General features: G+C 34.8%; 1 protein-coding gene across 1 annotated transcript; it reads left to right on the forward strand.

The window, feature by feature from the left end:
• The first annotated feature begins 426 nt into the window (after positions 1-426).
• Positions 427-2,592, forward strand: LOC132561935 (uncharacterized). Its single transcript, XM_060226652.1, has one exon. The coding sequence runs from the start codon at positions 427-429 to the stop codon at positions 2,590-2,592; it is 2,166 nt and encodes a 721-aa protein (XP_060082635.1).
• The last annotated feature ends 10,895 nt before the right edge of the window (positions 2,593-13,487 follow it).

Below are 13,487 nucleotides of genomic sequence, written 5' to 3' on the forward strand. Positions count from 1 at the left end.
CACCTATCCATGGTATTCTTCTTCTTCTTAGCTGATATATACACTAATGATGTCGGTTGTTTACCTGATCCAACGAATAGGTGAACTTAGATTATTAAACAACATCGTTAATGAAAAAAAAACCAACCAACAAACAAACAGACAATCAAAAACAAAAAATTGTCCAGGAGAAATAGTGATAACGTTTAAGACATATTCTTACAAAAATGGTTCTAGTGTAACTCGATATTCAAGTTTGCCATGGACTTACGCATATCATTTACCAATGTGTTTTTTTCTCAAGAGAACTGTTTTTCCTTGTTTTTCATACTTTTCCAAATATTCCATACTTAGAAAGATCAATTATAGTTTTGTTTTAGTAAAGGGATTGGTTATGGATATTTCCTCATCATTTCAGAAAACAAAACAAAACAAATTGAATTTACAATGGCACAGCAAGGAGAAGCATTCCCTGATGTAGACAAAAGTCACAACAATTACCTATTGATCTATCGTCTTCTTGAATGTCCAATTTGCCTGGAGCAGATGCGAAAGCCAAAGTCCCTTCCTTGTCTACATTCCTTTTGTGAGGAATGTCTTGGTACCTACATCGTCACAGATTTGTCGGGTGAAATGGCCTCCGCGACATCATTCCCTTGTCCTGTATGTAGAAAGGTCACATCGCCTATAAACCACGCGGCAGCAAAGAAATCTTGGGCAGAGCAGTTTCCGGCCAATAGCCATGTTCAAAATTTAATCAATCTTCAAATGGTTCCGCATGTCTCAAAACTTTGCGGACCCTGTAAGACAACAAAGAATATAGAAGCCCGAGCTGAGGTCTGGTGTAATGTCAACAAAACTTTCTTTTGCGAACCATGTAAAGTAAATTTTCATGATGTCATTCACAGAGATTGCGATATTGTAACGATCAATGAGACATCTCCTGACGTGTGTTGGAAACAACTTTTGCCACTGACTTGCTCTACACACAAAGAAAAGATGGACTGTTATTGTGACGATCATCAGTTTATCGGATGCAACAAATGTATTATCACAGAACACAGACGCTGTGAAGTGGTGATGATGATAAAAGAGTATTGTGACAAACAGAAGAAAACCTCCCAGTTAGACAACATGGAGAAGTCTCTAGGGACGTCGTCCAACTATATGGAACTGATGGTGAAAGCTTTCGACGATCAGATAGAAAGCATGCAACAATGTCAGGATGTTAGTTTGTCTAGTATTATCTCCCTACGACACCAGATCAACACCCGTCTAGATAAAAAACAGGAGGAGATAATCAAGGAGCTGAGTTCAACGTACAAAAGAGAGAAATCCAAGGCTGATTTGTCCAAGCAGAAATGTAATCGGCTGCAGGCGTCTATGCAGACTACAAGGGAAGCGTTCAGAGCAGCAATACTAAGAGAGGACAATGTACATACCATACAGCTGTTCCACAGAGGTCTAACGGAGGTCCGTGCCTGTGATGATCTAATCTGTAACTTGGGTAGACCATTCACATCTGTCAGTATCAAGCACGATATCGATACTGGTTTGCATACCATTGACGACAAATCCATGGGTAGAATCACCGTTGAAAGGAAAAGAAAAGAATTACCTGCAGGCATTAGATCTACGAAAATGCTGTCGAAATGCCGTGCAAAGAAATTAAGGAAAATCAGTATGGAATCGAATTCGTATGATTCCTTTAATTTTGACAGTCAGCATGGAGTTGTATTATTACCCGATCATCACATTGTTGTTAGTGACAATGTTGAGGGAAAACTGATGTTGTTTACAGAAGAAGGACAATATTTGAACTGTATAGCGATGACAAATACATGTGATATGTGCTTGGTAGGTAGAAACACAGTGGCTGTCACTAGTGAGGAAGTAATTCATGTTGTGAATGTACAGGATTCGAAACTGATTTATTCATCGACAATAAACACGAATGGTCGCATAGAATGCTATGGTTTAGCATATATGGATGAAATGTTCATGGTGAGCACACCAAGTGACATATATATTGTGACCAAAGAAGGCGAAGTCGTCAAATTTCACACCTTGAGAAAACACTGCTATCATCTGGCTTATGATTCGATGTCAGAACAACTATACGCCGGTCTGTCAGATCGCGAACCTGGCATGACATCAAATTCTTTTGCAGAACCGCAGTTTTATGGTTGCGTTGTCGATGATGATGTCAGTGATTGTGTATCGGACAGCATAGTCAGGATTTCCATGAATGTGACAATGGCCAAAGAAGTTTTACTGAAAGCTAACCCATGGGGAGGTCCATTGAGATTTGTACAAGCACATGTTACCTGTCCCGTCCAAAAAAGTAGACGAAGTAACAAAACGCGTTATTCTTGTGGCAGTAATCAGTTGACGGGAATAGACGTAGACTATGAAGGGAACGTGTACGTCTGTGACCAACAGTCCAACAGCGTGGTCCAAATTTCTGTAGACCGGCACAAGGTTAGAGAGATTCTGACAGCAATTGATGGTATACACATGCCTAGTTCTATTTCGGTGTGTGGGGAAACATTCGTAGTAACCAACCAATTGCCTCGAGGTGAAAATGAAATGCACGTGTACCAGCTCTACTGAACGCATCTGTTACATAGAATTGTGCATCAAATTTAGGTTGTGTTTCGCCTGCTACCATACCATAAATTATTTTAGGACAGTTTGTTTCCCGACGCATAGTCCATAAGACGGAACAGATATTATGACATGTAAATTGTTTCCGTCTCCATGAGTAGAACTTAAATTATAGTCAGACATGGAATATCCGATTTTTTGGTCTGTAAGACTAACCACATAAACCCGAATGGATTATTATATCGTCCTGAGCAGTTAGTTCAATATATTTTGTTTGTATTCAATTTGACTGCTTCAGCGACATTCTTGAGTTGAAAGTCACCTATATTAGTTGCATTGACTTTCGTCGGACGCTTGTTTTTCATGTATATTTGGGTAATTGAAGGATGGGTGCACATTTCATCACAGAATACTACAGAATTTTGCGTTCTCAGAAATTTAGTTAATGACGACACTTATTTTCAATCTAAAGTTCAGGATCAAATGTTATGCTAAAAAGAAAGTTTACCCGAGTATTCGGACAAAAGTGATCACAGAGAGCGCAAATATCTTTTTTTCTTTAGGAATTATATGTAAATGGTTGTTAATAAATCTGAGAGCAAACATTATGCTGTGATATTGATAAGTGTTTCTGGTTAAAAAGGTGTGATTAAGGACTTTTACAACATCTATACATGCTTCACATGTCTATTTATATCGGACCAAATGCTTGTTGTACGCTTTTATTAAAGTTTTCGAAAGGACAAATTTCCATGTAAGCAATATCAAATCGGTTGACCTGTCATAGTATAACGTAAGAAGTTGATGGATGTCATTGACAACGCTTTGTCAACATAATGGCCACGGTTAAAATGATGTTTACATTGACTGTTTCTAAATGCCTATATTATGTAACATCTTAATGTCTTACATATCTTATAACATTTAAACCACTTTTATGTAAAAAGTATGGATATAAGCAAATATCGCACATTTAATGACATGGCTGTATTATCTTTCGCAAGCCTAGTCGCAATACGTATTTAAGCAATACACTATTACCAGATGAGGTATGCAGTTGATATGAAGCCATTTACGGTGGAAGATAAAAAGAAATGCGCCCTCATCTGGTAACAGTGTATGTTTTTTTTTTAATTTCCATTCTGAAATATCGATAAAATATGAAAACAAAAATAAAAATGAGAAATACACCGTTTAGATTTCTCGCCGAAACAAATACTGTAGTCAGCCAATCCAAATCCGAGAACAGCCATAATAATAAAGTTCGTTGTGTCATCATGAATATCAATTTTATGAAGTAGGATAGTCTCAAATTAAATTTGATTATTGATATTAAAGTGTAAACTCCCACCAGGTTTTTAAAAAATAATTACATGTATTTGTATTTGTACAATGTAATTGGGGAAAATTGCGCATTGATATTTTATTGACAAGTGATGCAGATCTCGCTGAGATTTCACGAAACAATGTGTCTAGTGTTTTTCACGGGAATCATGTACGGTTTCTTGTCGTAGGATGGATTGATGCGATTACCAAAATAGAATACCCATGGAAATTATAAAAAGGAAGTCGATCCTGTCAGGAAGTAATGGATTCTAAATCTGTAATATGGACTGTCAAATTGACGTCTGCTTTACTAGACGAAGTTGACAAACTTGGTAATCTAGTATGTTATCGGAATAATAATGTTTTGTGGCAAACTACATGTTTGAGAATAAATTTGTTTTGTTATAATCTTATAGCTTTGTAAAGTTAATTACCATTTTAAAGGCCTTGTTTATGTCCAGCAACTTCGTATATGTCAGTTCACTGTATATCGGTAACAAAGTGAAAGTGACTGGTGGCCAGCTCTATTTACCTAAGAGACATTTACATCACTGTACCTTGTAGTATAAAGTCTTATATGCTACAACTTGGAGTGTCAATGTTATGTAGGTGAATGCAACACACAATGTAAATATTACATTTACATTTACCAGGATTACTTTTTGGTGGACAACTCAATCTGACAACCGAAAATTCATTCATACGCTTGACCAGGTGGGAGTTCATAGCCTCCGATCTGGTTTACACAGAACTAAAATGGAAACTGGGGTAGAATGGAAATATTGGTAAATAAATACATTGTGGTTGGCAAACTTCAGCTTGAGACTATCCGAAGCAAATGTAAATATTTAAGTATGTAACCTGCAGGGTGCGTTTTAATACGCAAGGATAATGACAGGTTCTCAATATATATACAGTTGTGTATAACTTCTGTTCCCTTTAAGTCATCAAATCATGAAAATCATGAAATCTTGAGCTAGTTGTACATGTAACTAAGATACAAATTAGCCAAATAATGACGATAAAAACATAGTTTTGGTAATATATCGAAATATTCATGAGACTATTAGATGTACATTTAAGTAGGAATATTGTACAAATTGATGAAATAGAAAGACGTTCGGGGAAAATAAAGTTTAAACTTTAGACTAATCATCTTAAACATTTGTTATTTAATACATTTCACAAAACTTTACTCATGTACACTATAATAAGTCCATATTTGTAAAGTTGATTTCAGGACAGTTGTTTAACGTTCTGAATAATGAGTCCTCCAATGTATATATCTTTGGCTTCATCACAATAAAATGATCAATGAGGAAAGAAGAGGTTTGTTATAATAATTAATGGATGATTTTTAACAATATAGATATCCTTCCAATAAATTTGCATAAGGGCATAGTTGTTGTTTCAAAATCCTTGTGGATATGTGATATATACACTGTACATACTTGACAACTAAAGCGACCCGTTTCGACACTAAGTATACCAAGTATTTTAAAAATGTTTAATTATCCTACTTATGAAGCGTAATGGACCTGATCTTAATGGACATTCACTCAATACAAGCGATTTACTTATTTACAAATGACTTGTAGAGTACTACGTGCTCTCAACATTTAAACATGATTTAACTATAACCCAGCCAGATATTAATTATACAGATGATAATATTTCGGATTCTTTTGAAAGTCACACAAGGCATTTTATAAAACGCTTATTTAAACAATGGTACCATTTAGTCATATTTAGTGCATAAACATTGCCAAATGTCAAGGTCACAAAATCTTATCTACGCAACAATATTCAGTAGTGTAGTATACCCTGGAGCGTTTTTCATTGACTGCACCAGTCAGAAATTGATTGTGATGTCATGATATGGTCAATGACGTTACGTCACGAATTTAGAATGGCGTAAGACAATGGCTGTGTTGGTTGCACATAAAAGTTTGTGGAAGTTATCTTGAAGTTTTCATTTTTGTTCGCCATGGCTCGGGAAAATAAAAACCTTCAAGAATCTCAATTGAAATGATTTCTCATTCAAGACTATATATGATATCATTTTCATAATCAAGTACTTTCAAGTACCGATATGAAATGATACGGAAGAGTCGATTCATATGTCAAAAAGTCGCAGTATCCGGTATATAATACAAGGAAAATACGATGTTGATACAATTCATTTTATTTGGGCACGTTTGTCTAACTTCAAAACCTAAAGTCATGAAAGCTGACCTGATTTGTATTGTTAAAGTCCTGTTTGCGTCGATTTGTCTACGTCAGGACACTGATGGAGAAGCAACAGGTCATGGAATTATGGGTAAGGAAATATTTTTGTTTCTATATAATGCATCTCATTTATAAGAAATATTTAGACATTATGGATGGTTCATTCATCTAATACAGCTAAAAGTAATCTTTTAGGTGTGATCCTTTCTAACAATTCACAGTCTCTCTCTCTCAAAGCTGTGTGTGTTAAACGGAGATGAGCAAAAATTGCCATTTCCCAGTTGTTTTATGTCGATGTTTTTTTCAGAAAAGTGTCCTTCAGACCCTTTGTTTATGTGTTTCTGAAACCTCTCAATGAAATGATAACGTGTTAACATGTGTTAATATCACCACGATATATTTCTGTCACTTCAAATATGTTTCAGCATATATATTCTATCTGTTACATTTTTGATCATCTCCCTTATCATTTCTCCCTTGTTTATCTGCTAATTATTGTAATCTTGATTTCCGCTCATTGTCATTCTAACCAGTTCTATTCTCCGCTTATTGTCATCTCACTAAGTTTCGATATGCGTTAATCGTCATTTTAACCAGTTTTAATCTCCTATTATTGTGATCTTACCTGCTTTTGATATTTGCCTATTGTAATATCTCCAAGAATTGAATCCGTCTATCGCCATTGTCCCCCATTTCGAGCAGTGTAATGTAATGGATTTATACTCTCAGTTGGAAAACTCTCGAAAACAGGATAATGGTGATGTACCATTTGAAATTACTTCCTGGAGAGATATCTCTGTTCTAACTTTGGTAACACCACACATTGAGAGCTATGGTTATGTGTGTCTCCTAACTGAAACTAACTGAAAGTTTTACTTCCTAGTTAATTGTAATTCAAGTTAAGTATTAAGTTATATTTATTATTTCTTGCAGTATCTCCAGAATTGTTGCTATTTCACGCCAATGTTTCCTGGGAGGAAGCTTTTTCGATTTGTCTGAAAGCATCTTCTACCCTGACAGTGCCCAAGTCACGTGATGAAGTCAATGCTGTTCATAAAATGCTTGGCATCAATGAACACCTTTGGATTGGACAGTACACTTACAACACACAATGGATGTATGCAACAGGTAATAATTGTTTATAGATAATATTCAACGCTTTCCTGTTGAGCCGTATGTACATTACTCAAACAAATATATTTCACTAGTATGGTAGGGTGTAAAAAAACATAAATCCTCGAGTCTAGAATACATTTATAGAACATCAGCTGATTTTTTTTATTCTAAATCTTGAATATAAAGATATGAGATGTGTATGCATCGCGGGATATTAGATCTTTAGGGAACTGTCTTAACTTGCAGAGCAGATATTTATGTTATTGACGTATTCAGTGGAGCACTTCTGTAATACTGTGATAATTTTATTTAAGGATGCTACAGGTACAACAGCTCTCAGTGCACAAAAATAAAAGATAATGATGTGGTGACATGTGAAAGCATCTGTGATCAATCGGATATCATGCTTGGAGTGAGTATTTCTGTTTTCGAACACAAAGTGAAAAAAGAAAACGTTAAAAAATCTTGCTTTTAAAGACATTAGCAACTCAATGTTAAAATGAAAATAATAGTTTGCGCATTTTGTGCACATAGTATTAAGTTTTCAGAATTTAACTGATACAGTGAACTGATAACTGGTAACTTTTTCCTGGAGACCTTTCGTCTTATGTGATCAAATATGGTATAAATGATCCTATACAGTTGGGTTAAAACTGTTCTGCCTCCAAAAAGAGGCCTCAGCAGCAGTATGCATGCGTGTATTTCTACAGTAGGATCAACAATTTGGTAGTAAAGGTTATGACCCCCTTGAGATGGCAACCATTGGTATCCAGTTCTTACAAGACTTAACAAAGATATCATAGGTTTTTTTCAATCTATTTGAAGTGAAATACAGCTTCAAATCAGGCGATTGTGACCTACTTTATCAGTGTTGATATCTATTTCGACATAATTCTTAATATCCTACACCTATTTCGTAGAAAAACAAAACCTTCAACTTTCATTCGAATATTTAAATTGTAGTAATAGCAACCCACACATAATCTGATATTCGAAATAGCATAGAAATGCTCATTCTGCACAAAAATCGCACCGTCGACTGGTAGCAGTATGAGCCAAAATGGCTGCACATCATTGATGGATATTTAAAAATATGGATGAGCTGTAACTGGATTTATGAAATGCGTCTCAGATATTTGAATAATGTCAATACTTTAAGAAATCAAGATATATGTATTTTTCAGATATTTTCAATAAGTTTAAAATAGATAATTGATTAAAAAATATATGAAAACCATAGTTGTTTAAAATGTTAATAACTTTTTTCTAATATCTCGATTAATTTCCCCGTAAGTCATGTTTAAAGAGTATGTGTTTATTTTGACGTAAATACATATTGTATTAACAGATGTACAAATGTGCGTGTGTGGATGAAGCTCCAGATGAAGCGACTCAAGAAAAAATCGGTGAATGTGACATCACTTGTAATAGTACAGACTGTGGAGAAAATGCCTATCTACACTACACAAAATGTAAGGTCATCAACTAGAAAAAATAAACAAACAAACAAATATAATACTGTATTAAAAAGAAGAATCAGCTGTATTGATACAGTTAAATTCCTCGACAAGCCTTTATCTAATTTTAACTTTAACTTGGAAGGTAATGTTTACTTACGTGTTGGGTTTAACAAAGTTCACATTCGTAATATTTTGATATCTCGTCTTAATATAGCAGTAACTGTCCAACATACATTTTTACAAACAATTGACAATTGAAATAAACAGCATATGTATTTAGAAAAATGAAAAAAATGAAAAATGATATCCTAGACATGTTAATTATCATGACACCTGGTCTTATTCTACGTGTATTTTCTCAGGAGTCTCCATGTAAATCTTTCTTTTGCTCATATTTCGCCATAGTTTTATGGAATTATGGTTGTATTGCCATGTTGGTATTTTCTTAATTATTTTCACATTATATTTAATGATTGCTTACTATTTGTCTTTTCAGACACAAACATCAAACAAGAATCGCCTGATAATAACTGTGGGATGTATGAACATCAGTATTACACCAACGATGTTCATATTCTCGCTAGAAATTGTGAGGCTATGTATCCATCTTTATGTATGTTATGTAAGTAAAATGTTACCTCCTAAATAATAAGTCTTTTATGTCATATAATTAACCTGCTTATCAATCTGGTAGCAAGGACCTTGTAATGACCTTTGTTTTCAATTTTAGATACAGTCTGTAGATAACAAGAAAATAATTGATAACTGGGTATGCCCGTGTTATATACTCACCAGAACTGGAAATATCAAGAACACGACAGATTTTTCCACGTCAGACTTTTAACTTGATCTTTTCCTACAACGAAACCACCAGGGACAGCTTTTCAACAAGCTGTATGATAAGCAAAATGATTTCGATTTCCCCATTGTGAATTTTCCATTTCTAGATAACGACATTCTTGCAGATAATTTCGACACTCTATGACTTGATGCTGATAGAATGACTTCGTGCATAATCTTGACAGCTGATAAATAAACTCATAATACGTGGGTTCCAGAGATGCAGGTTGATAAGGATTATGAGAATTTTTTTTTCTATTTCTTTGTACGTAACGAAGGTAGAAGTATTTGAAACTGATAGTATTCTTGGAGGTTTCGTTGTTACATTACCTTGCTTTCCGTGATATATGTCAACAGCTGATAGATAAATTTGCCACAGGTGGGCTGAAGTAATGAAAAATAGTGAAAACTAGAACACTTGCTCTCATTCCGCAACGAAGATGGACGTATTTGAAAGTGATAGTATGCTTGGTGGTTCCGTTTGTTTAAAAAACCTTTCTTTCCGTGATAGATGTCAACAGCTGATAGATAGATTTGCCACACGTGGGTTGAAGTATTGCAAATTGATGAAGACTAGAACACCTGATTTCATTGGAAATTATTTCATTTCCTTGTGAAATATAGAATAAATGATTGATGGTCCGTATTTTACCCAATGGTTGTATTGTAATATATCTGGTTCTCATTTTAGAACATGAGGTTATTTGGATTGATCAATATAATAATGGCCGATATCATCGATGAAGCGGAATACGCTTACCCTTTCTGAACACAATCTTATTCTCCTGGTACTTATTACGGGTCTCTGTGTAAATCTTTCCTTTTTGGGTATTTTACCCAATTCAATCGATTTTGAGTTTATATTTTTTGAGGACATATGTTGGTAACTTCTTGTTTTTTATTCTAAATTGTCCATTGTATGGGAGATTTGCCGGGTTTCATGTTAGTCATTTGGAGGTTATCGGGTACCATTTTGAACCCGACACCAAGATTGTTTTTCTTTATTCTTAAGTCAACAAATTTCGATAAAATATATTTGCATTTTCTCCAATTAACGTTGATCCCATGGTTACTGCAGATGATTGTTTTCATGTAACCATTTATCTAACAAATGAAAATTAAGTGTTATGTGTCTCAATAATTCATATGAGAAGATGACGCCACAACGAAAAAAACATGGCTGTATCCACTGAGGGATGATAATGGTACAATTCTTCAGCTTAGCTACGTAGAGGCTGAGGAAGCGTGTACCGCCAAAGGAAGCGTTCTAGCTGATCCAACCAAATTACATGAGATTGCATGGAAACCAGGTGATCCAGTTCTTTATTGGATTGGGGCTAGGGCGAGAACTAAATATGTACAGTCTGTGAAAGGTAATCTTTACATAAAATCTACACAGGTTTGCCTTGGACCGTTCGGAAAACATAGGCATGAAGCCTTTCCTTAGAGTATATCATTTGCAAGTAGAAACATTGTGATTAACATACGCAATAATCCGTTCCCAGAAGGAAACCACTCCCAGTGAAAAAAACCCTCATCTGATCTCGATTCTGAACGTTTACAAAGTGATATCTATGCAAAAATAAATGCTGTTGTCATTTCTGAACTAAGCATAGAAGAAAATAAACATTTTTATCAGATTAATTTTGTCGTATGCAAACTTTAAATTGTAAAGAACATCGGCCATAAAAAGAAACCAAATAATATCGATAAATGAATCAATGCTCACTTCTCTTGTACTGCTCTAATGTTTGACATTCTGAATATCTAATTGTAATATACGTGTTTGTCTTTCAATTAGTGTTACCAACATCAAAATCCAGTCAGATGTGTTTGTATATGACAGTATTTTCATCTTGGGTGTCGACAAACAGGAGAAAGGATTGTTACAGTCCGTCGTCTTTTCTTTGCAGGAAGAGTAAGAAATTAGTTTTCTACTTACAAATTAAGTACAATTTTCATTCAGTAGTCCTAGCCACTTGAATTTACTCAATGAGCAAAATCTAATGCATATGTAAGGATCCGTTTCTCCAGAATTTCAATGTATCAAAGATATGATATATTTTTCATTTAAAATCTTAAAAATCCAAATCAAGATGATCGATTTAGGGCTTGAACTTGGAGATCATCACAACGTATTTCCTAGATTTGACAGGTTTTCCGTCATATTTGTAATATCTCTGTCTTCTTCCGACTTTTTTGAGCTGCAGGTGCTTTTTTGCTATTAATTCGGCTTCATCGTTTTCATTTTGTTTTGATGAGGGTGGAGATGGGTACTCTATCTCTCATTTTGTTTTGCTGAGGGTGGATGTATGTGCTTTATCTCTCATTCTGTTTTAAAAAGGGTGGAGATGGGTACTCTATCTCTCATTTTGATGAGGGTGGAGATGGGTACGCTATCTCTCATTTTGATGAGGGTAGAGATAGGTACTCTATCTCTCATTTTGATGAGGGTGGAGATGGGTACTCTATCTCTCATTTTGATGAGTGTGGAGATGGGTACTTAATCTCTCATTTTGTTTTGATGAGGGTGGAGATGGGTACTTTATCTCTCATTTTGTTTTGATGAGGGTGGAGATGGGTTCTTCATCTCTCATTTTGATAAGGGTGGAGATGGGTACTTTATCTCTCATTTTGTTTTGATGAGGGTGGAGATGGGTACTTAATCTCTTATTTTATTTTGATAAGGGTGGAGATGGGTACTTTATCTCTCATTTTGTTTTGATGAGGGTAGAGATAGGTACTCTATCTCTCATTTTGATGAGGATGGAGATGGGTACGCTATCTCTCATTTTGATGAGGGTAGAGATGGGTACTCTATCTCTCATTTTGATGAGTGTGGAGATGGGTACTTAATCTCTCATTTTGTTTTGATAAGGGTGGAGATGGGTACTTTATCTCTCGTTCTGTTTTGATGAGGGTGGAGCTGAGTGCTTTATCCCTCATTTTGTTTTTTTCCTATATTGAGTTATACCTCTATTGCAGGAAAAGCTTTGCTGACCAACCAAGAAAAACGTAATTATTATTTATTGACCAGTATCAGATTGTGTAAATGTACAATAATACTACAGTATATATTTCATACGACACTTTCTATTTTAAACAACACAACAACACAACAAACCTGTTCTTTTCAACAATATAATCATGTAATTTCATACAATACATCCAATGGCTTAACATACTGTTGTTAGTGTTGCTTAGGTCTGGTTGTATCCTACAGAAATCAACTATTGTTTACCAGTATCATCTTTCTATCTGTATTTTCCTGTTGCAATGATATGTCGAAATAAAAAATCTATGTTCATTTCTTAAATTCACGAAATCTATAATATATATATAGTTATTCAAAATTAACGATACCTACAATCTTTTTTTTCTGTTATTTTTCCAATTCACGAAACATTTCTTTTTTTTTCCAGACACCCATCTCATAATGACTGTGGTTGTTCTTACTGTGGTTTCTGTTTTAACCGTTTCGGTCATAATTTTCATCCGTTTGAAGAAGTAAGTTTTGTACAATATAAAACGTAACATTGAGCGGGTTATACATTGAGTGAAGTTCCGTAAGACTTCAGATATAAGTAATATGTGTCTTAACGGAGTCGCTTATCAGTTACATGTTGAAACAATGACATACTTGTTGAATGCTAATACCACATGTACTTTTTGTTATAGCTATGTAAAGTATCCGCGTATAATAAGCCTGTGTATTTCCGGTCGATGAATGATAAATATAGGAAAACAATTTTTCAAATATATATAGATGTACTGACCTTTCTCACTATATCTTTGTTATTTTCAGAGTCCGCCATAGCCTAACAGTAAGACACCAACAATTGATAGAACTCCACGAATACTAGGACTAAGACACCGATGGAGTTAAACATGAAATCTTACATGTTCTGAGCAAAGATGGAAAAAAAAAAC

Source organism: Ylistrum balloti, unplaced genomic scaffold (genome assembly GCF_031769215.1).
Source record: "Ylistrum balloti isolate Yb309-2 unplaced genomic scaffold, AGI_CSIRO_Ybal_v1 Utg371310, whole genome shotgun sequence".
Classification (NCBI taxonomy): domain Eukaryota; kingdom Metazoa; phylum Mollusca; class Bivalvia; order Pectinida; family Pectinidae; genus Ylistrum; species Ylistrum balloti.